At 51.0% G+C, this 23,946-nt stretch overlaps 1 protein-coding gene across 1 annotated transcript; it reads right to left on the bottom strand.

The window, feature by feature from the left end:
* Positions 1,797–23,058, bottom strand: CYP4A24 (cytochrome P450 4A24). The gene is given in 12 exon segments (NM_214424.1): positions 1,797–2,822; positions 6,769–6,845; positions 6,991–7,055; positions 7,956–8,089; positions 8,203–8,393; positions 8,478–8,584; positions 9,005–9,159; positions 9,530–9,654; positions 10,655–10,782; positions 11,260–11,304; positions 11,974–12,115; positions 22,843–23,058. Coding segments are annotated over 12 exon segments (1,515 nt in total). The 5' UTR covers positions 23,020–23,058; the 3' UTR covers positions 1,797–2,653.

Raw genomic sequence — 23,946 nt, 5'->3', positions numbered from 1 at the left:
GCTGTATATAGCACCGGGAACTCTATCCGGTCCCTTGGGAAGGACCATGATGGAAGATCATACAAGAGAAAGAATGTGTTCATGTGTATGACTGGGTCACTAGGCTGTACCACACAAGCCGGCCTAACACTGGAAATCAACCATACCCTAGTCAAAAATAAACATCAAAAAGCCGTGGAGATCATACATGAAAGAGCAAGGGATGGTGATACCTTCATCTTCAGGCTCTTCCATCCCTATTTCATGACTTGCTGCCCCAAGATCACATCAAAGGCCCACAGTTCAGAACGTAGAACACAAAAGATTTTTGTAAAGAATTGCTTGAACACAGCTCTCTCAGGAGCCTCCAGTTTCCTCCTGACCTGCTGCCCCACCCAGCTGAAATGTGCTTAATCCAACAGCCTCGCCCTTTGGCCAGCTTTGTGGCAAGTGATTCACACAAGCTAAGGGGCTGCAGTCTAGACGCCCGTCCAAACAAGAGGTCAGGTTCCAGGTAGCACCTGCACACAGCCCCTCCCATCCCAACATTTCTCACTCACTGGTCCTTCTCAGAGATCCACAGCCCACCCCTCCCAACCCCAGACTCGAAGTGACTAGATTTTCCTTTACTGGTTCAGCCCCTTGGTTCAGCACTAGGAGAGAAGAGAGATGAGGGACCATCATCCCACACTCTGAAAGGGACCAGGTGAAAACTCTCCATCACTTCACACCCGGGAACTTGCCAAGCTTCCTTCCCACGATGCTCCCTGGTAAACCTCGTGCCCCACGGCCTGCCAGCTCTGAGCATCCACCTGAGCCCTTCTTGGTGCAGAATGAACTAGCCCAGTGAGCTAGGAACCAGGGGACTGGGCTGAAGGTCCCAGCTGGGGTGATGTCCCTTCAGCAGGCATATGGTGGCATCACCCCACCGGAGAGGACAAAGGGAGGTCTCCTGTGGCACCGAGGGCCCTGGGCTGGGAAGGACAGGGTGGGGATCAGAGGAGGACACTTGTGCAGAACCAGTAAGAGTGCAGGGGTGCTTGAGAGACGCTGGGGGAGAGTGCAAGGGGCCTGGGGCTGGTCAGGGCCCAGGGTTGAGGGAGAATGGACCAAACCCAGTCTGAAGAGTGACCGGGTGGAAGAGGCCCCTCCTCCCTCAGGGTGGCCCAGCAGACAAGCCAGGGCTGTAGGGGCTGTCCTGTGCGGGAGGGCCCACTGGCTGGTCTCTGCCTAGGGTCTGACATCGTCTCACACTGGCCAAGACTTGTGGCCACCTGGTTGCTGCCTTGTGACAGCTGCCCACTTGTGCCACTGAGGAGCCTGCTAGCCCTATGCGGGAGGAAGGGCTGATGGGACTGGTGACACGGTCAGGCTGGGTTCTTGTCCAATCTCACTGGGAATGAAGCACTGAGCCGCTGAGCCCTCACTTGCCCCCAGGCCTGTAAGCTTTCCTGCTCAGGAGCAGAGGGGCTCTGGCTGGGCCCCACTCTGAAGAAGGTGGTATGAGGAAGCCACCGCGGAGTAGCAGGGAGGGGTAGGCTCCTTCCTGACAGGTGACAGGTGAGGGGTGACAGGTGTGAGCTTCTCCCCTTTGAGCCTTTGGAGACGAGCCCTTTCTCCTAACTCAGCTGCATCGGGAGCCTCAGGCTCTGGGCAGGGTGTGGGGCCTCAGGGCCCCAGGGTGGGAGGTGGCAGGGGCACTGGGACAAGCTCAGCCTGCTGGGGTCCTCCCCTCCTCATCTCCTCTGTCTTTCCTCCCTTCCATTCCTTCTCTCTCTTCCATCCAGCCATCGCCTCTCAAAGGAAGACACACAGACTCCAGGTGACACTGCAAACTTTATCAGGGAGTCGGACAGAAGGGAGGCCACGTGAGGGACAAACATGTAGACCCCCAAGGCACGGGACAGATGGGGGCCCAGAGTGATGCTAGCCACCCAGGATTTGGCAGGCTGAGCAATGGCTGCCCAAGGCATCCACTTGGGATTCTCGGAGCCTCAGAATAGCTGTGTTTTCTCTGAGTGGGCCCGTGAGTCCACCAATGCCCTTATGAAAGTGCAGGTGATGTGAAGATGGACCTAGAGGGCCATTTAGAGATGGCACTGGATTTGAACATGGAGGAGCCTCCAGGCGCCAAGGAATGCAAGGACTGCAGCTCTCAAGCCTCAACAAGGCAGAGAGAGAGAGAGAGAGAGTTTCTCTCCCATCCCTATATAGGGGTCCTGCCGACATCGTTGCTGTGGTCCAGCCACACCCATTTCAGACGTCTGATTCCAGACCCATCAGAGAGTGGTTTTGTGTTGTTTTAAGTCACTAAGCTTGTTGGAACTTATTGGAGCAGCAAAAGGAAATGAATCCATGGACAGACAGAAAAGCAGAAAGGCAGAAGGACAGGGAGAGGGCAGACCGACTGGAGGACGGCAGGTGGTGGCTATTTAGGTGGACAGGCAGAGATCCGGGTGGTTCAGAGACAGATGGACAGATACACAGACAGGGAGCCTGGAGAGAGGTGAGAGGGAGAAGGGCAGAATGTCCGATGAGGCAGGAGGCAGGGCATGAAGTCGCCTTGCAGGTGGCCCAAGAGAAGGGGGCAAAGAGGCAGGGGACAGGGGAGAGGGACAGCAAGACAGGGTGGCCAGCAGGAGGCCTTCAGAGCTTGTCCTTGTCCCCCCAGCGGTTACGGGAGCTTGCGGAGCTTCAGGTGGATCCCATTTTTGGAGTTCAACACGACTTCTGGAGTGGCAATGGGCTTCCTGGAGGGATCTGGTGCCAGCTCAAAGCGGAGCAGGGTCAGGGCCACAGCCACCTTCATCTCGTTCATGGCAAACTGCTTCCCAATGCAGTTCCTGGTTCAGGGAGGGAAGAAGAAAGAAGTGCTGTCAAAGCCTGTTCTGGGCAGGGCCGGCTCGGGCCCCTGAGCGCTGGCCAGAAAGAGGGCATTCAGGGCTGTCCGAGTGACCCGGCCCGACCCCCTTTCCTAACAGGTCACACTGGTCTTGCTGCCCAGCCTTGGTCCTGTTTGCTGTCCTGATTGGGTGATTTCTATTCTTCTATCTTCCAAGTCAGTAATTTGTTGCTCTGCGTTATTCATTCTACTCTTTCTGCTCGTAAGTGCCTTTAACTCCGCTTGCATCTCCGCACGTTTTCTAGGTTTTCTTGGCCCCTCCTCATGTTTGCTAGAGCCTTTCTAAAGTAATCTGCGGTCGTGCTTATGTCTGGTCTTAATTCCTACATATTTGCTCTTAATTCCTTCAGCATTTTCACCATCTCCTTTTTGAACTCAGTGTCGATGGACTGCAGAGGTCTGCTCCATTGTTTGCTCCTTCAGGTGAATCCTCCTGCTCTTTTAACTGGGACTGGTTCCTGAGCTTCTTCATTCTGCTTACATTTTTCTTCATCTGTGAGTTTAGGGAAAACAACTCCTGTAGGCTTGGTGGGCGGTTTATATGCAAGCGCGCCCCTGGGTATTTTGTGAGAGCTTGTCCTTTATTTTTGGCTGAGGGTTTGGATGCTTGGTCTCCCTGTCCTCACTGTGCACAGGCTGTGATCTCCTTGATAAGGTGCTGTGCATGCTTCCAGGGACGCTGAGGCCATGGGCAGAGCCAGTGTCTGGTTGCTGGGCCCTTGACAGTGGCAAGGACCCGAGGGAAGATGGCACAGGCTGCTCCGGGTTGCAGGGCCCTGGGAGGTGGCACAGAGTCTCAGGCAGGTTTAGGCAATTCCCGGAGTGTTTGGCGGTGGCATTGGCAGTGGCAGGGCGGGTGCATTCCCAGGGGAGGAAGAGCCACAATACGTGGCGTTGGGTTGCAGTGCAATCCTCTGTGCCTACCTCTGAGGTGATCGGGTTGCCTGTCCACAGAGCCCTGGTGGTGGCGGACCATGCTCAGCTCTGGCTGGTTTGCCCCCATCGGCTGTAGAGCAGGCAAGAGGCACCCCGTTGCACTTCTCCCACGTAAGAGGTGCCTAGCCACCCAGAGCCCTGACCTCCAAGCATCTGCGAGTGCCCAGAGAAAGACATTCTTATGGTGGCCTGCCCCTCTTCTTCTCATCCTCCCCAGCAAGGGCACCTTGCTTCTCCTATGGGCCCAGACCTCCTCCTATTTTTTCTTGGTTGTGGCACCCTGCTGGCCAGCCCCTCCTTAGCCCCCCAGGCTGTCTGCACACAGCCAACACGAGTCCTTTCCCCAGAAGCAAACTGCCCTCTGGAGCCTGAGTGTCAGCGCCCAGCCCCCAGGGGATCATCCCAGGCTGTGGGGTGCCAGGAGGTGGTACCGGTGGTCTGCACGGCTTTCTCTCGGCTTTGCCCTCTTCAGTCCAGCTGTTGCACTTTTCTCTGTGACGTTGAGGTCCCTGTGTCTTGGCTGATCTCTCTGACAGTTATGTGGCTTCCGAGGGTGTGGGTTCCTCTCCTCTTTCACAGCTCCCTCTCAGGAGTGCTGGTCCCATCCTGATTCCTTTCTCTTTCTCTCTGTCTCATGTTTCCCCCTTTTGTTCTACCCACTTATGTGGAGGGGTTCTTGCCCTTTTGGGAGGTGGAAGGACTTCTGCCAGCGTTCAGCAGCTGTTCTGTGAATCGTTCAACGTGTCAACGGGCAACGTGTTTGTGGGAGCAGGTGAGCAGGACGTCTTACTCCTCTGCCATCTGGATCCTGCCCAGCGATTGTTTCTTGACTCTGAACGCTTGGAGGCAGGGCCAGGGACTCTGGCTCTGTGTTCGCATCTCCAAGTGACATGGATAGAGTAGGACAGTTAGTTATACAGGTGCTTGCCAAAGTCCCCCAGGAGGGGACCACAGATAGAGAGAAAAACCCAGGGAACTTTGGGAGAACACTGCAAGTGATTAATCGCTCAAGAGAGGCACTGGCGTGTTGTGAAATGAAGCAGAACTGATGAACTGTAAAACCATAAGTAAATACAGGAGCTACGCCTCAGGTTGGCCAGTGAAAGGTAAAAGGCCTGCATTCAAGTTCATCGAGATCATGAGCCTTGGGATCAAGGACAGGAAGTTCCGGGGAGGATGCTATTCCAAAGCAGGAGACTCTCTTTCTGGGAACCTGAGGTGAGTCAACCTATTTTAGCGTATGTTACCACCCTTCCGCAGTTGGAATAAGCACCATGGCAGTCCTGGTTGGACCTCAGAGGGTCAAGTATTCTCTTACAGGCTAGGAAGGAGGAGGGAATGCCGTCAGCCTGCGGTCTGCTAGAGAATGAGGAAGCGGAGGGTCTTTTCGCACTCGCCACCTCCTTGGATTATAAGGATGTAGCCCACCCAATCCTCGGGGCTGACCCTTCTTGCCTGGCGGCTCGTATTCCTCACAAGGGTTCTACCTTAATAAATCTATTGCTGGCCTATCACGGGGTCTCTTGATGAACTGCTCCTGCTCTGAGGCGCAAAGAACCTGAGTCTCAGTAAGTCCAATACCGGGTGAGTGATTTTATTTTTTAAAAAATTGGCTTCAAGTCCCAATCTGTTTTTAGGTTGTTTTTGTTCGAGGTATTCAGGTTTCTGAAGCACAGGATTTGGCACCCAGAGAGCGGCTTGGTAAATAGTTTTATGCTTGAATCAAGCTAAGGATGGTGAAAAAAACCTCTCAGTGAAATAAAAGTCCATGTCATTTTTTTTTTTTTTTTGTCTTTTCCTAGGGCCACAGCCACAGCCACGCCAGATCCGAGCTGCATCTGCGGCCTACAGCACAGTTCACAGCAACGTCTGGTCCTTAACCCACTGAGCGAGGCCAGGGATCAAACCCGCAGCCTCCTAGTTGCTAGTCGGATTAGTTTCCACTGCGCCACAATGGGCACTCATTTTTTTTTTTTTTTTAATTCAATATTTATTCTGATCTAAGAAGTGAACAGCCCAGTACAACCCGCCCTCTAGTGACAGATTCAGTGTGTGCAGACAATGTCTACAAGGAAGGCCTGGACTCTTGATTCACACATTGACTACTTCACAGAATTATGGATGAACTTCAAACTTGTTTCGACAAATGACAAAGGTGTGGAAATTACCTTACAAATGCAAGTGTCGTATCCAAATAGAATGTAATATTTTATATTTTCTCTCAAAAGCACTTGATTGCCCTGCGTTTCCTGACTTTTCTTTTTTTTTTTTTTTTGGCCAAAGTTAGGCTGTGTGAAATCTGGAACTGAAGTATATAACTCCCACTAGATACAAAGAAATTTGCTGACTGGAAAAAGTCCAAGGCTATGTGAATATTAATGTGCTGTCAAAATTTTGTTGGGAGAGAGCACAAAATAGAGAACCCTGCAGTGGGCTGGAAACTGGCTTCAAGGGGCAAGAGTCACCGTTCACGTATTTGGCTTGAACAATCAGGACAGGGAAGGCAGCTGGAAACCCAAACCCATTTATATCGCAGTGAGACCCTGAGCGTCAGATTGGGGAACGGAGCAGAAGGGGCGGTAGGCTGGATCAATAACAGGCGAAGAGAGAAAATCACCTTTAAGGTAACTGAGATTTGTGTAAAAGAAACAACTGACCTTCATATTTCATGAAAAATTCTACGGCTGAAAAGGCACACGCTTAAAGTGAGCAAACCCCCAGAACACTTTGGGAAGGCCACTGACACGGAGATGTGTCCGGCCGCTGGGAGAGTCCGGAGGTCAGGAACTGGGGGGCGTGCTCTGAAGGCCTTTTTGTACATGGACACAGCCTCCTTCTCAACACACCAACATAAAGGGCATGACGGCACGTAGCACATATGGACACAGGTGGGGACAGACGTGGGGTCACACCCAGAGACACGCTGCTGACCCAAGTCCAGAGGGGCTCACCTGGATCCTCCTGAGAAGGGCATGAAGGCATGGCTGTGTCGAGCAGAACCCGGTGCAAACCGGGATGGGTCAAACTCCTGCAGAGAGAGCACAGGGGCCAGGAAAGTGGCGTCAAACTCCTCTCAGCCACAGCGGACAAGAATCCCAGAGAAGGAAGGAGCGGGAGGAGGTGTTGCTCTGGGGACAGCATCCCATCCCTCCTCCCGGGGACCCTCCTCATACCTCTGGGTTCGGCCACACCTGCGGGTTGTGGTGAAGGCCGTAAATGGAGAGCGAGAGGGTGATTCCTGTGGGGAGGGCAGGGGGTGAGAAGACTGATGGTTCCCGTGGCAGCAGGGGTTCTGTGCCTGCACAGAAGACTTGGCAGCCGCCATGAGAGCCACTCCCCATCACTCTGAATGAATGAGGCTGAGGCAGGGGAGGTGGGCTGGAGGTGACAGAGCAGGGGATCAAAGACCAGGAGCCCGGAACCATGACCCAGCCCTGAGAGGCCAAAGACCTGGAGGCTTCCTTTTAGGAGTGACTCGGGTGACAACTCCCACTTGTCAAGTGCCATCCGGGAGCCCCTGAGGAATAAACATTGACGCATCGACTCCTCACAGCAGTCCTCAAGGAAGGCACTCCTACCCACGTGTCTAGATGAGGACCCGAGCCTCAGAGAGGCCATGCGGCAGGTCTAGGACCCCACGGCCGGGAGGTGGCAGGGCTGGGCCTCAGTCCCAGTGGGAGGTGAGCCAGTGGGTGGCCTCCAGCCATGGCAGGGCTCTCAGACCTGGTCCTCAGCTGCTGTCTGCATCCCCCTGAGGGCTCCTCAGGGACTGGCCACCTGACCTGGGGACAGTGGGTTCCCGGAGCTCCCTCATTACTTGGACCCCTTATGGAATGAACCACATCTTCCCCTGCTTTTGTCTCCTTGTCTCCCAATTCTTCAGGTCCCAGGGAAATTGAATCTGAGGGCTCGATGAGAAGACGCCATTCTAGGGCTAGCATTTGTATGCTGAACTTTTGCTGTGTTCAATTTCTATATCAAGCATTTCACCACCGCATCCTAAATAGAGAGTCAATATCAATTAACTTGAGGCAGGAATGGGTCTGCAAGTGTGGCTGGTGGGCAAGTTCATGTGGATGTCTGATCTCCCATGTTTTCAGCGAGATGCTGAGGTTAGTGGGTGTGGTGACGCTCATACCTGCAGGTAAGGAGCGTCCATCAGGGAAGGTGATGGGCTTGCTGAGCTCTCTGCTAACTCCTGGTACTGGCGGATAGAGTCTCAGGGCCTCCTTGATGCACATGGTGGTGTAGGGCATCTGGTCCAGGTGGTCCCTGAACAAAGGCCATCCTGAGGCTGGGCAGAGTTGGGGAACGGGGGAGTCTCCACTCGCTGGGGGTGGGGGGTGGGCGGTCCGTGCGGGGCTCTCCGTCTCTGGGACACTCACCAGGTGATGGAGGTGCCGTCCCCCAGGAGGCCTTGGATCTCCTCCCGACATCTCTGCTGATGCTCAGGGTGGGAGGCCAGAGCATAGAGGATCCAGGAGATGCCACTGGCTGTGGTGTCATGACCCTCGAACATGAACGTGTCCACTTCGGCACGGAGGTCGGTGTCCGACAAGCTGTTCCCCTTCTCCATCTGAGGAGGCAGGGGGAGAGTGCAGCTTTGCCCCTTCCTCTGTGCTTCTGGGCAAAGCCTCAAGCCTATGCCCCCAACACTCACTCGGGCAAGGAGGAGGATGTCCAGGAAATCCAAGTGCCTCTTCTTCCTCACGTTCTCCATCTCTCCCTGCTTTTGCAGCTGCGCCTTCCGCAGCTGGATCACTCGGTCTGTTTTGGAACAGCGGTTCCCAGGCTGAGCTGAGAGCTCCGGGGGCCAGGTATATCATCCAGGGTATCCCCACTGCCCCTCGTGGCCCAAGTTGGGTGTTGGGTGGATCAGGATGAGGGAGGGCATGGTTTGGCATGTCTGGGCTGAGACTTCCAGCCTCATGCGACACAAGCCAGGATTCCCCCATAACACAGGTCCTAGGGGCTGATGAATCAGCTGTCACCAAGCAGTGACCCATGAAAATCCCTGCACAGCACCTGCCACCCTGATATCTTAGTCCCCAGTCCCTGTGCCAAGGCGACAACCAGCGTGGCGATGTCTCAGCTGCTGAAAAGGACACAGGATACTCTCTTTACCTCAGGGACAAGGCCAGGAGTTCCCGAAGAAGGAGGGGAGAAACTCAGAACTAGAAGCGGAACCTGTGTGTTGATGGGCTATCCTGGCGGCACGGTGGTTCTTACGGCCTTCAGGGCTCAGCCTGTAGATGATGTCATTCTGGAGAAAGGCACTCTTCGTGCGGATAGAAAAGAGATTTTTGAGATCCCAAATGGCCTGGATGTAGGAGTGGGAATCCCTGAAAGGGAGAGGATGAGAGGAGACTTTACTGGTGGGAGACCTGAATTGGAGAAGGAGTAGGGCTCTAGGGGGAGGTGTCAGTCAGTGGGGACAGGCAGCACTGAGGCCGTTGTCCTTCTGCCCCACAGCCCTCCAGACCCTCTGCCCTTCACCAGTGGCCTGAGTGGCCAGGCGTCTCCCTGTGTCGGGGATCAGGATGTGTGACTGAGTCTGGGTTTGGTCTGGGCTGGAATTTGCCCGTGGTGGGGGGCTCCCTGCCGAATGATGCCTTTTGTGCTGAAAAGCATCCCGCTGTCCCAAGTGCCTGCCAGGGTGGTCCTCCCCAGCTGGTGAGAACAAGCAGCTGCCACTGCAGGTGTGTCACTGACCCGTCTGTCTGGGCGCTGCCCTGGTGGCTGAAGGCGCACTTCATGATGGTGTCCAGGGTCATCAAGGAGACGGGTCCCACGATCTCCAGACGTGGGTCCTGGGCGACGAGCTGCTCCCACTTGTCCTGTGGTGGGAGGGGGACAGTGACCCTGCTCTGCTCTGGTGCTGGCAAGGCCAGGCTCTCTCTCTGCCTCTCCACGTCTTCTGATGAGATGTCTCAACTTTCTAATGGTGTGTGTTTCTCACCTTGAGACTGTAAAGCACGTGAGTAATCTGATGGCTGTTTCAGCCCTATTACATAATTATACGGTTTGTGTGTGTGTGTGTGTGTGTGTGTAATTAACTAATTCTGTTCTCTTCTATATATTCCTAATGAGTTCCAAGTTTTAGGATCAGTCCATGATGATAACCTCCTTTTGGCAGATCTGAAAGCAGAGTTTCTGACAGGACGAGGGGGGATCTTGTGTGTCCTGAGGTTGGAACTGGCCATAAGTCTTCCAACATCAGCTAGTAAATTTGTCAAGGCAGGAAAACGCCTAAGGGTCTATACTGGGGCCCCTAGGAATGGACACAAGGTCCTTCTCTTCCTTTCACTCATCCAGTGCTAGCTGAGGCCTGGTGGTCCACTGTCTAGATCAGAGGTGGTGTTTATCGTGGTCCAGCTCCGTGAGTGTAGACCTGGCTACATTTCCTCCCACGGGTGACTCACTTCCATTCCGAAACCCTGGCACTGAGGCCAGAGTCCTCCTGGGCAGCATCCTGGCATCTACTCGCTGCCCCTGAGCTGCCTTCCCCAGGCCGGCCATTGCAGCTTACCCTGTGATCCTGAAGAAAGACCCTTGCTCTAGTCCACTTTGTGGAAGAGGTCGTGATTGTCAGGGAGTCGACCCTGAATTCACCACGACCATTGCTCCCAGGGCAAGGAGCAAATTGTGGATCCAAGCTGGTGCCTGGGTGCTTTTCTGTCCCATCCCGTTTGGGGGAGCCCCATTTCATAGCATGTTCTTAGCACCTCATTCTGGAGGCCTGCCTGATGGCTGCCTGAGGGACACAAATGTCTGAGGGTGGACTCTGTGAGTTGTGCCGGGGGTGAGTGTGTTCAGGTGAGACAGGGATGGACTCACCAGCATCACTTGGACAGACTTGGCCATGAGACCTACGTAGGGCTTCAGGATGTCATAGTGGAAGGCTGGGGTCAGCATCCGCCGACGCTGGAACCACGTCTGCCCATTCAACAGGAGCAAACCACAGCCTGGGTGACAGATGGGGGTGTGTGTTGGTCTGGGAGACGTGATCAGATGGGTGACCAGGGACAACTCGGGAAGAAGCAAGGGTTTTCGGAGAAGGCGCATCATGGCAAAGCAGGAAAGGCCAATATACTTCACTTCAGGAACATGAATGGCCCCCAAGCCTGGTCATCAAGCCAGAGATTAGGGCAGCTCCGAGATAAAGGTTCTGAAGATATACGAGTGCAGGTGATAAAATGACCTAAATAAAAGTCATGCTGAGAACTTTGGAGAGGCCTCAGAAATGATGCTGAAGAGGGTGAGCTTCAGGAGGACTCTCAGCACCATTTGGAAGGGTGGGGTTTGTATCAGAGACGAGACTTTATTCAGAGATGAGGGTGGTAACTCGGTGCCAGGCACCTGTTTTTCTCCACGATCCAATGAGGCAGCCCTTGGCAAACCTAACTGGTGCGGGGACTACATGTATATTTAGATGTACTTACCAATCCAGGGGATCAGCAATCTGTAGACAACAGAATTCTTGGGGTCTGAAAGGTAAGGAAGGAAAATGGAGGGGACGAAACATGGCAGGCAGCCCTAAGGCAGCTGTGGTCCAGACCAGGGCCTGCCAGCCCTTCCTGATGAATGGCAGCTGGCAGTCTGTCTCAAGCCACCTCCCACTTGCCTCCCCCGCCCCCAGTCCAGACTCTCTCTGTCTTGCTGGTCCCCGTGGGCTCAGGAAGGCAGACTCAGTGTCCCAGCAGAAGAACACCCACAGGACTGACATGGTGAATTGGCAGGAAGCATAACCTCTGTCCTCAGTGTCATAGCCTAAGACGGAATGCCATGGTTTCCCTATAATTAGCAGTGTTGTAGCCACCCCATGACCCAGGAGAGGCAAGAGGGAGACGTGCCCAGTGGAAATCAGTGTGGATGGGGATTGTCCTTCAGATCTGGCGTCATCTCAGTTTGGTTGGAAGAAAGAAAGAAAGAAGGCAGGAAAGACAGAAGACCGAAATCAGCTCCACCCAGCTGGTTAAGCTTTCACTCTGAGCAAATTCTGTTGGCGTTGGCCTGCCTTGTGGGCTGGGAGAATGTTTGGAAGAGTTGAGGCATTGATGGCTGAAGTGTCAGTCTCTCCTGGAATTTCACAGACCCAGGGCCATGCACCCAGGAGGGAGGGTTTTCTCCCATGTGGATGGGGGTTTCCCTCTCACCTGATCTCGCCAGGACCACCTTCATGTAGTCAGGGTCATAGACCAGTACCATGGCTCTTGTTCCCCACCGCCAGAGAGCACAGGCACTTGGGTATTTCTCTACCCTTTTCAGGAGGGGTGGCAGCTCGCTTTCCTCTTGAAACTGTCAGCGGGGGAGAGATAAGTCAAAAAACCCCTTCTTCTGGCTCCAGGGCTAGGGAGGAGGGCAGGAGGGCTACAGGGAGATAGGTGTGGATCTGTCAGCAGGACTAAGCCTTCAGAACTGTTTCTTATGACCTGGGCTCTGATCCAGACCTCGCTGGCTGTCCAGCCTTGTCCTAGGTCCAGATTCTGTCCCATTGTCATGAAGAGCCTTGTATGGGCCATCACCCTGTACTGCCTATAGAAACTTACATCAGGGACCGACTCCCTGGTGCTGGAAACCTTTGGAAGTCATGTGTCCGGCATTTGCATAGACTATTGATGACAATCTTGTATTACTCTGTAAGCCTTTTTCATACAGTTTGCTCTTTTAGGGAATAAAATGGATCATTTTTAAAACGAAATTTATATACTAGTTGTATTTTACCATACTCGTTGTTATATGTTTTTAATATTATCCTAGTACACATATAAATTTTTTTTCAAGATAATCATTCACTTTTTTTTTTTTGGTTCTTTTCATTAGAGTGTGTTTAGTGTTCCATTAATTTCTACTGCACATCAAATAGGCCCAGTCACACTTACATATACATTCTTTTTCTCAGACTATCCTCCGTCGTGTTTCATCACAAGTGACTGGATTTAGTTCCCTGTGCTATCCAGCAGGATCTCATCGCTAGTCCACTGCAATGGCAATGGTTTTGCATCTATTAATCCCAGACCCCATTCCTTCTGACCCCCACCTCCTCAACCTTGGCAAGCACTGCTTTGTTCTCCAAGTGCACGAGTTTCTTCTCTGTGGCAAGATTCGTTTGTGCAGTATTTTAGATTCCAGATATAAGTGACCTCATATGGTATTTGTCTTTCTGACGTACTTCACTTAGCGTGAGAGTCTCTCGGTACGTTCATGTTGCTGCAAATGGCCTTATTTCGTTGGTCTTTATCATTGTGTATCTATACCAATTCTTCTTCTTCTCTTGTTTTACTTAATGGATTTCATTGCTTTTACAGGTTACAACAATCATCATAACCAAACCCTACAGCATGTCCACCGCCAACCCTCGGTACATCCCCCCGCCCCCCAACCTGTCTCATTTGGAAGCCATAAGTTTTTCACAGTCTGTGAGTCAGTATCTGTTCGGCAAAGAAGTTCACTGTGTCCTTCTTTTAGATTCCACATGTCAGTGATAGCATTTGCTGTTGGTGTCTCATTGTCTGACTGACTTCACTCAGCATGCTAAATTCTAGGTCCATCCACGTTGCTGCAAATGCCATTATTTCTTTCCTTTTAATGGCTCTGTCGTATTCCGCCGTGTGGAATCCTCTTTATCCACTCCTCTGTCAATGGGCATTTAGGTGGTTTCCATGTCTCGGCTATTGCAAATAGCGCTGCAATGAACACTGGAGCACACGTGTCTTTTTGAGTCATGGTTTTCTCTGGATAGATGCCCAGGAGGGGGATTGCTGGATCAAATGGTAGTTCTATGTTTAGTTTTCTGAGGAATCTCCAGACTGTTTTCCACAGTGGTGGCACCACTTTACATTCCCGCCAACAGTGTACTAGGGTTCCTTTTGCTCCACACCCTCTCCAGCCCTTCTTGTTTGTAGACTTTTGGATGATGGCCATTCTGGCCAGTGTAAGGTGGTACCTCATCGTGGTTTGGATTTGCATTTCTCTAGTAATGAGTGATGTTGAACATTTTGTCATGTGTTTTTTGGCTGTCTGTGTGTCTTCTTTGGAGAATTGTCTGTTTAGATCTCCTGCCCATTTTCTGATGGTGGTGTTTGTTTTTTTGGTATTCAGCTGCAGGGGGTGTTTATCAATGTTTGGAGATGAATCCCCTGTCGGGTGATTCATTTGCAAATGTGTTCTCCCATTCTGTATGCCACATCTTCTTAATCCATCCATCGGCCAAGGGCCATGGAGGTTGTTTCCATGTCTTGGCTATTGTGAATAGCGCTGCAGTGACCCTACGGGTGCACGTGTCTTTTTCATGGGAACTTTTGTCTGGAAATGTGCCCAAGCGTGGAACTGCTGGGTCATACGGTAGTTCTATACTGGGTTTTCTTTTTTTTTTTTGTCTTTCTTTTTTTTTTTTTGTTGTTGTTGTTGTTGTTGTTGCTATTTCTTGGGCCGCTCCCGCGGCATATGGAGGTTCCCAGGCTAGGGGTTGAATCAGAGCTGTAGCCACCGGCCTACGCCAGAGCCACAGCAACGCGTGATCCGAGCCGCGTCTGCAACCTACACCACAGCTCACGGCAACGCCGGATCGTTAACCCACTGAGCAAGGGCAGGGACCGAACCCGCAACCTCATGGTTCCTAGTCGGATTCGTTAACCACTGCGCCACGACGGGAACTCCTATACTGGGTTTTCGGAGGAACCTCCATGCCCTCTTCCATCGTGGTTGTCCCAGTTTACACTCCCACCAGCAGTGTAGTGGGGACCCTTTTCTCCACGCCCTCCCCAGCGTTTGTTGTTTGTTGTCTTGTTAATGATGGCCACTCTGACTTGTGTGAGGTGGTACCTCAGAGTCGTTTTGATTTGCATTTCTCTAGTAATGAGTGATGCTGAACATTTTTTCACGTGCTTGTTGGCCGTCTGTATATCTTCTTTGGAGAAATGCCTGCTCAGGTCATTTGCCCATTTTTCAGTTGGGTTGTTGGTTTTTTTGTTATGGTTGAGTTGTCTAAGTTGAGTGTCTATTTTAGAGATTAATCCCTCGTCAGTTGTATCCTTTGAAACTATTTTCTCCCATTCCTTAGGTCGTATTTTTTTTTTTTAGTATGGTTTCCCTTGCTGTGCAAAACTTGTCCATTTGATTGGATCCCAATGGTTTACTTTTGCTTTTATTTCTGTTGCTTGGGAGTCTGACCTAAGAAAACATTTGTATGGTTGATGTCAGAGAATGTTTTGCCTATGTTCTCTTCTAGGAGCTTGACGGTGTCTTGTGTTATGTTTAAGTATTTAGTCCATTTTGAGTTTATTTTTGGGCATGACGTGAGGTTGTGTTCCAGTGTCATTGATTCAAAGGGGCTGTCCATTTTCCCCAGTACCACTTGCTCAAAAGACTGTTTCCCGCCCCCCATTTTCTTTCTTTCTTTTTTTCTTTGTTGTCTTTTTAGGGCCCCACCCACGACTTAGGGAGTTTCCCAGGCTAGGGGTCAAATTGGAGCTGAAGCTGCAGGCCTACACCACAACCACAGCAACACAGGATCGGAGCAACGTCGGCGACCTACACCAAAGCTCACGGCAGCGCCGGATCGTTAACCCACTGAGTGAGGCCGGGGACCGAACCTGCATCCTCATGGATGCTGGTCAGATTTGGTTCCCCTGAGCCACAGTGGGAACTCCTTTCTCCCAATGTATAGTCTTTCCTCCTTTGTTGAAGATTAATTGGCCGTAGGGCTCTGGGTTAATTTTGGGGTTCTCTCTTCTGTTTGACTGGTCAGTATGTCTGTTTTGGCACGAGTCCCACACTGTCTTGGTGACTGTGGCTTTGTAATATTGCCTGAAGTCTGGGAGTTCTGCCTCCTGCTTGGTTTTTGTTCCTTAGGATTGCTTTGGCAATTCTGGGTCTTTTATGGTGATACAAATTTTTGGATTGTTTGTTCTAGTTCTGTGAGGAATGTCACGGATAATTTCACAGGGATTGCATTGAACCTGCAGATTGCTTTGGGTAGTATGGCCATTTTAAAGATATTGATTCTTCGAGCCCAGGACCATGGAATATCTTCCCATGTCTTTGGATCCTCTTCAATTTCCTTGATTAATATTTTATAGTGCTCAGCCTATAAGTCTTTCACCTCCTTGGTCAGGTTTGTTCCCGGGCATTTGATTTTTTGGGGTGCAGTTGTGAAAGGTATTGTATTTGGGTATTCCTTTTCTAATATTTCATTGTTAGTATACAGAATGTTCCTAGCATTCTGTATTCTGTGCTAATTCTGAATGTTGATCTTCCATCCTATTACTTTGCCGAATTCATTGATCAGTTGGAGTAGATTTTGTGGGGAGTCCTTAGGCTTTCTGCGTGTAGTATCATGTCATCTGCATACAGTGACAATTTTACCTCTTCTTTTCCAATTTGGATAGCTTTTATTTCTTCTGTTTGTCTGATGGCTGTGGCTAGGACTTCCAGCACTATGTTGAATAAGAGAGGTGAGAGTGGGCATCCTTGTCTTGTTCCAGCTTTCAGTGGGAAGGTGGAAGGGGCTCAGCTTTCCCCCACTGAGCGCTATATTTGCTGTGGGTTTGTCACAAATGGCTTTCATTATGTTAAGGTATGTCACCTCCATACCCACTTTGGTAAGAGTTTGTTTTGTTTTTGTTTTCTTTTTTCTTTTATCATGAATGGATGCTGGGCCTTTTCAAATGGTTTTTCTGCGTCTCTGGAGATGATCATGTGGTTTTTGACTGTCCTTTTGTTAATGTGGTGTATGGCACTGATTGATTTGCATGTGATGAACCATCCTTGTGAAAGTGGGATGCATCCCACTTGTTCCTGGTGCGTGATCTTTTTTGTATGTTGTTGGATTTGGTTAGCTCAAATTTTGTTGAGAATGTTTGTGTCTGTATTCCTCAAAGCTATTGGCCTGCCATTTTCGTTCTTGGTAGTGTCTTTGTCTGGTTTTGGTATTAGGGTGATGGCGGCTTCATAGAATGTCTTTGGGCGTGTTCCTTTTTCTTCAAGCTCTTGGAAACGTTTAAGAAGGATGGGTATAAGTTTTTCTTTTTACGTTGGGTAGACTTTGCCTATGAAGCCATCCAGTCCTGGTGTTTTGTTTGTAGGGAGTGTTTGTCGTCCATTGTTCATATTCAATTTCGTTTCTAGTGATTGGTTCCGTTCAGTTGGTCTGTTTCTTCTTGATTCAGTTTAGTGGGTTGTGAGCCTCTCCAAAGTTGTCCATTTCTTCTAGGTTGTCAAATCAGTTGGCCTGTAATCGTTCACAGTATTCTCTTACGGTTTTTGGTTTTTCTGCAGTAACCATGGAGATTTCTCCTTTTTCATTTCTTCTTTTGTTTCTGTGGGTTTTTTCGCTCCTCTTCTTGGTGCGTCCGGCCAGAGGTTTGTCAATTTTGTGCTCCTTTTCGAAGAGCCAGCTCTTGTCTTTTGTTGAGTTTTTTCTACTGGTTTTTGAATCTCTATTTTATTGGTTTCCTTCCTTCTGCTGACTTCAGGTTTTGTTTGTTCTTCTTTTTCTGATTGATCTAGGTGGTGGGTTAGGTTGTCGATTTGAGATTTTTCTTCTTTTCTGAGGAAGGCCTGTGTCACTATGCACTTCCCTCTAAGCACTGCTTTTGCGGAATCCCATAGATTTTGAATGGTTGTGTCTTCATTGTCTTTTGTCTCTCGAGGTATTTTTTTAATTTCCTTTTTGATTTCCTCATTGACCCACTGGTTTTTAGCTGCATGCTGTCAGTTGTTTTTTCTCCTTTCTTTTCCTGTGGTTGCTTTCTAGTTTCATGCCCTGGTGATACATCAGAGAAGATACTTGAAAGAACTTCTGTAGTCTTCAATTTGTTGAGGATAGTTCTCTGCCCCGGTATGCGGTCAGTCCTTAAGAATGTTCCATGTGCCCTTGAAAAAAGACTATTCTGACTTTTTGGGTATGTAATATCCTGAAAATGTCCACTAAGTCTATCTTTCTATTGCATCGCTGAGGATCTCTGAAGCCTTCTCGATTTTCTGCCTAGAGGATCTGTCCACTGATGTGAGTGGGGTGTTAAAATCTCCTGCTATGGTTGTATTCCCATCCATTTCTCCTTTTTTGCCTGTTAGTATTTGCCGGATGTATCTGGGTGCTCCTATATTGGTGGCATATGTATTGAAGGTTGTAACATCCTCCTCTTGCATGGATCCTTTTATCGTCAAACAGTGTCCTTCTTTGTCCTTCTTTCTGACTTTCACTTTGATGTCTGTTTTGTCTGAGTATTGCGACTCCTGCTTTCCTGTCTTGTCCATTGGCATGAATTATCTTCTCCCATCCCCTCACCGGCCACCTCTATGTGTCCGTTGCCCTTAGGTGAGTCTCTTGAAGACAGCATACTGTAGGCTGTTGCTGTTTTATCCAATCTGCCATGCTGCGTCGTTTGTTTGGAGCATTCAGACCGCTGGAGTTCAAGGTAATTATTGATAGGAATGTATTTATTGCCATTTTAAACCTTGTTGATTCTAGGTTTCTCCTTTGTTCCTTTCCTTTTTTGGCTGGGTGATTTCCTTTTATTTTACGGTTTTGTCCTTTTCTGTTTAGTTTTTGTGAGTGTAATGTGGTTTGGATTTGTGGTTGCCCGGTTTTTCCAGTATGTTAACCCCCTCCTCTATCTGCTTGCTTAACCCGACAGTCATATAAGTTCAAATATATTATTTAAAAAAGAGTCTAGATGTTCTTGCTTTCCTTCCCCACGGTCTATGATTTTGAAGTTTGATTAACCCCTTCGTGTTTGTCCTTCTCCTGTCCCTTGTCCCTTTCGTAGTAGGTTATCTTTGTCTCCCTTCAGATCTGTGTGCTGGCTTATTGAGGTGACTGCGTTCCCATTGGGATTTCCTCCCTCCCATTTCTTTGTGCTTCTTCTTTAGTCAGAGAAGCCCTTGCAGTATTTCTTTTAGACTGGGTTTAGCACTTCTTTACTCTTTTAGCTTTTGTTTGGTGGAGAAGTTCTTTCTTTCTCCTCCTATTCTACACGGTATTCGTGCTGGGTAGTTTGTTCCAGGCTGCATATTTTTCCCTTTTAGAACTTCGAATATATCTTGCCATTCTCTTCTGGCCTATAGCGTTACTGTAGAGAAATCGACGGATACCCTTACGGGGGTTCCCTCAGAGTTAAGACTTTGTGTTTCTCTTGCTGCCTTTAGAATCCTCTCTTTCCCTTTAACTTTTGCCGTTTGTTATTCTATTATGTCTTGGTGTGGGCCTTTTTGAGTTCAACGTCTTTGGAGCCCTCTGTGCTTCCTGTATCTTGGTAACGGTTTCCTTTAGGTCTGAAAAGTTTTCAGACATGATTTCTTCACATGTGCTTTTAATTCCCTTTTCTTTTTTCTTCTCCTTCTGGAATTTCTATCATGCATCGATCGGCCTGCTTTATATTATCCCATGGATCTCTTATATTGCTTCATGACTTCTCATTTGGCTTTCTGTCTGCTGTCCTGACTGGGTGATTTCCATTATTCTATCTTCCACGTCACCGATTGGTTCCTCTGCACTATTCCTTCTGCTTTTTAGCGACCTTAGCTCAGTTGGCATCTGTGCAAGTGAATTTTGTAATTTTCCTTGGTTCCGCCTTGTATTTTCGAGTTCCTTTCTAAAGTAATATGCGTTACTGCTTAGATCCACTCTTAATTCTTGATACTCACCCTTGATTCCTTCAGGATCTTCACTATCTCCCTTCTGAACTCAGTGTCTCCTAAGCTGCAGAGGTCTGTTTCCTTGTTTGTTGCAGTGCCCAGAGTGTTGGACAGTGGCAGCAGCAGGGTGGGTGTGTTCCCAGGGGAGTGAGAGCAACAACAGGTGGTGGTCGGTTGCGGTGCCCTGTGTTTTTGCCGACCCCTGAGGTGACTGGGGTGCAGGTGGAGCCTATTCCCAGACCCCTATGGGGGGCAGGCCAGGCCTCCTTCTGGTTTCTGAGATGACTGCTGTAATGTGTCCCTGCCACATGTAGTTCACACAAGAGGCACTGTGTCGCCCTTAGCCTCCCCGCTTCCCTTAGCTCACCCAAAGATGCCTGGCCACCCGTGGCCCACACAAGAGGCCCCCAGCCTCCTGTAGCCTGAGCAAGCAGATTCTCTCCATCCATAGCCTGAGCCAGTGGCACCCCACCCTCTGAGAGTCTGCGTGTGAGCAGGGAAAGACATCCCTATGGCGGTCCACCCCTCCTCCTCTCACCCTCCCCAGCAATGGCGCCTTGCTTCTCCTGCAGGTCCAGATCTCCTCCCGGGTTCCCTCGGCTGTGGCATCCACTCCCCAGCCCGTGGCACAGTGCTCCCTGGCCCCTCAGGCTGTCTCCACACAGCCAACCCTGGTCCTCTCCCGGGAACTGACTTTCAGAGACTGAGTCTCAGCACCCAGCCCCCGCCCGAGTGTCTCAGGCTGTGCCATCTGGGGCGGTGGTACAGATGGTCTATGCAGCCCTCACTCTGCTTTGCCCTCCTCAGTCCAGCTGCTGAGCTTTTCTAGGCGGCTCTGAGGTCCCTCCATCTCGGCTTATCTCCCCGTTGGAAAGGTGTCTTCCCATGACGTGGGTTCATTTTCCCTTTAACAGCTCCCTCTCAGGATTGCTAGCATCCTCGTGATTCCTTCTCTCGCTCTCCCTCTCGCTCTCTTTTCTTTTCTTTTACACAATATGTGGAGGGTTCTGTGCCCGTTTGGGAGGTTTACGTTCTTCTGCCAGCGTTCAGTAGATGTTCCGTGTGAATGGTGGCACGTGTAGATGTGTTTTGGGTTGTGTTTGTGGGGGAAGGTGAGCACGACATCTTACTCCTCTGCCGTCTTGATCCCTCCTACCATAAATGTTTGTTTATAATAAATTATGTTTAGGATGTATATGGCTAAGTGAAAAAAAAAATCCCAGTAGTCACGTGTGTGTATAAAGTTATTTTACTTTATAAGCGTCTAGGCAGTTGTAGGACAGAATCTGTATGTATACATATGAGAAGGGTGTTGATTTAAGATTTTGATGTATGGATTTCTTTTTTTCTATTCGCCTGCACCTGCAGCCTATGGAAGGTGCCAGGCTAGGGGTTGAACTGGAACTGTAGTTGCAGACCTGTGACACAGTTGCAGCAGTACTAGATCCTTAACCCAGTGAGCAAGGCCAGGGATAGAAGCCTCACACTCACAGATACTGTGTCAGGATTTAACCTGCCGAGTCGCCACTGGAAATCTTGATATGTTGCTTTTCATCTTATTTTCACTTACCAACAGCCAGCAGCTTTTGTGCAATTGCCCCTGCCTTCAGGAATCTTTTGAAACGCCTCCGTGTAGTTCACAAAGGCCTTTGCTTTCTGCCTCTCCCTTCTCTAGCCTTGCCTCCTGACACCCTGGCCATTGCACAGGCCCCGCCACTGGGTTCCCAGAGATGCCGCTGCCCTTGCTCCGTGGTGGCTCAGTCTGCTCTCACTTCGGCGCCTCTGCCCACGTTGTTTCTGCTGCGTGGTGTCCCCAGCCTCTTTGCCACAGAGCAACTGCCTCTCTTCCACTTCTGAGACTCAGCTTTGTCTCTTGCCCTTGGCATTCTCGTCCCCAGGGGGGCCCGGACAGCTTCCATTTCACGGGCTTCTATGTACCCCACAGCCACTCCCTGCCCACTGGAGTGCCCACGCTCCGCCTGCATCCTCTGACAGTCAGGACTTCCCAGCTCTGAGGCAACCTGCCCTCCTGGGGGCCAGGTCCCTTCGTCGAGCACATATTTATTGAGGGTTGACTCCGTGCCAGGCCCTGGTTTGTGGCACTGATTTAGGCTGTGGCTCTAGATCCTTGTCCGTCTGCATCCCCCAGTCTCGTGGAGGAGACAGAAGGATCAAGAGGCCGTGAGAGTAGAGGATCATGAAGGGGTGACGGAAACCAGACAAGGCCACAGGGTTCACGGAGCAGAGTTCCAGAGGCTGGAATGCACAGGCAGGTGGGGAGGCCCCTGAGCATCTTGGGGTGGAAGAGGTTAGGGAGGGGAAGGAGGGATGGACCGGGCCAGTGCCTCGGCTTGGCAGCTTCCAGTTCCCGTCATGGCTCCACTCTGCTGTCATCACGCTGCCTGGAAAGAGGGGCCTCTGCTCCCTGCAGTCCCTGATCTCCCCCTACCATTTGTTTAATCCACCAACCCTCGGTGAGCCTCTCTCCGTGTGGCCCCTTTCTCGACCAGGCCAGTGCTGCCCGAGCTGGGTGGGTGGGCGCTGCCCTTCCTCAGCCTGCAAGCTCCTCCTTTCCCTCCTTTCTGTCACTGCACACAGTGGCCTGACGGCCCTCTGGGCCAGGCTCTGTGCTGGGTCCAGGGGCTGAGGTATTACTTGCTTTGCGGCAAGAGCTCGGAGTCCAGGGAAGGCGGAGCCCAGGTGGGCGATTACGCAACTCAGATGTTATTTGTCCCTCCCTGACGCCATCTTGGAATCCTGGCTCACGTGTGCCAGCAACTTATGAGACTTGAAGTTCTGAAACTGCTGTGTGGAACATCTCTGAGTCTTAGGAAGCTAAGCCTCCTTGTCCCTACAGCTTATTGCACCTCCAACAAGCAGCTGAGCCTGGTCCCTGAGAGCTGACAAGTTTTCAGATTGCTGTCTGTTGTCTCCAGGGACAATGAGGCAGAGGGCGGGATCCTTCAGACAAATGTCTGGGCTCCCAGGCAAGCTCAAGGCAGAGAGTACGGCATGGTAACCCTGGGGCAGGGAAGCCTCTAGAAGACTGTTCTGTGAGAAGAGCTGAAGCTGCTGAGCCTGAAGATGGAGAGACTCGGGAAGGAAGAGCCATTGTCCTCAAAGGGCAGGGCTGCCGGGACAGCCTGCAGATGCACCGAAGGAAGGAGTGTGTGACAGAGCCGAGGACACCAGCCCAGGGTCCTGTGAGCGAGGGAGCTGCCCGGACTGGGATGAGGAGCCACGACCTGAGAGGTGAGCTGGCTTCTTACATGGGGCCACCTGCTAACAAACACGAAACTCTGTCCCTTTGACTTGCTGGCCGTGACCATGCTCCGAGAGTGCCCGGCCCTCCCTGCCCTCCCACTCCCGGGTCCCCTCTTACCTACCTCCCTGCTGTGTCCATAGAGCCAGTGGGAAGGAGGGGACGGGAACTGCTGGAGGGCTTTGAGCAGCCACTGTCTGTGCAGGTAGAGCTGTGCTGCCTTGAGGAGAAGCAGCAGCAGCCCGAGCAGGGAGGCCACCTGCAGGAGCCCAGAGGCACTGGCCAGGGCAGGGACCGTCATGGTGCACGGGCTTCTGGATGGCTGACTGTCCCTGACTGGGGCTGACCTCCCCTGAGCATCCAGCCTAGTCAGGGAGGATGGCCCCGCCCACCTGGGGGAGGGTGGTGAGGAGGGTAGAGGTCAGAGCTGGGCCTCCAGATATGCTAACTATGGAGGAAATAGTGTGCGCAAAGCTTTGTCCGCGAGAGGGACAAAGGCCGTGCAAAACCCACTTTTCCTTCTCCACATCACTCGCCAAAGAGTTCATGAGCATCTGCAACCTGCCAGGCAGTCGGCTAGGTGCTGGGACACAGCTGCGAGCAAAGCAGACATGAACTTTGCTTGACTCCCACACATTCACTGGCTCATTTGCCCTACGTGCAGTAGGTGCGGTTACCTCTATCGTTATCCCCATTTCAGAGGTCAAAACCCATTTCAGAGAGGAGAGGTGATGTAGCCAGAGGAACACGGCCTTTGAGAGTCCCAGCTGAAATCCTTGAGCTCGCAGCCCTTCTCTGTTGGACCTCAGACTGCCAGCCTCAGCTGCCTCTGCCAGGTCCCCCCACGGCTTGTCCAAGTCCACTGTGTGGTGGTGTCCTGGGAGACTGTGCCAGTGGACGGAGCTCTGGGCTTGGAATCAGGAGCCCCAGCCCCAGGGCAGCCTCACCACACATGCAGCTAACAACATGTACTCTCTGAGCCTCCGTTGCTCCTTTGAAAGATGGGATGCTAATTCATTTCCTGTGTACCTCCTGTGACTACTCATTTATTCATTTGTTCATTCACTGAGGAAACATTTCTTGAGCTCCTGGTCTACAGGTCAAGGCAGAAAACACCAATAGTACCATACAAGTGTTAAGGCTTGTGCTTGAATGATGAATTGTGACCAGGCCCACTAGAGATGGAAAAAACTCAAAAAAAAAAAAAAAGAAAGAAAAGAAGAAGAAT

This window comes from Sus scrofa, chromosome 6 (assembly GCF_000003025.6).
Source record: "Sus scrofa isolate TJ Tabasco breed Duroc chromosome 6, Sscrofa11.1, whole genome shotgun sequence".
NCBI lineage: Eukaryota > Metazoa > Chordata > Mammalia > Artiodactyla > Suidae > Sus > Sus scrofa.
Note: the sequence above shows the minus strand (reverse complement) of the source record. Positions and strands in the feature narration are given on the sequence as shown.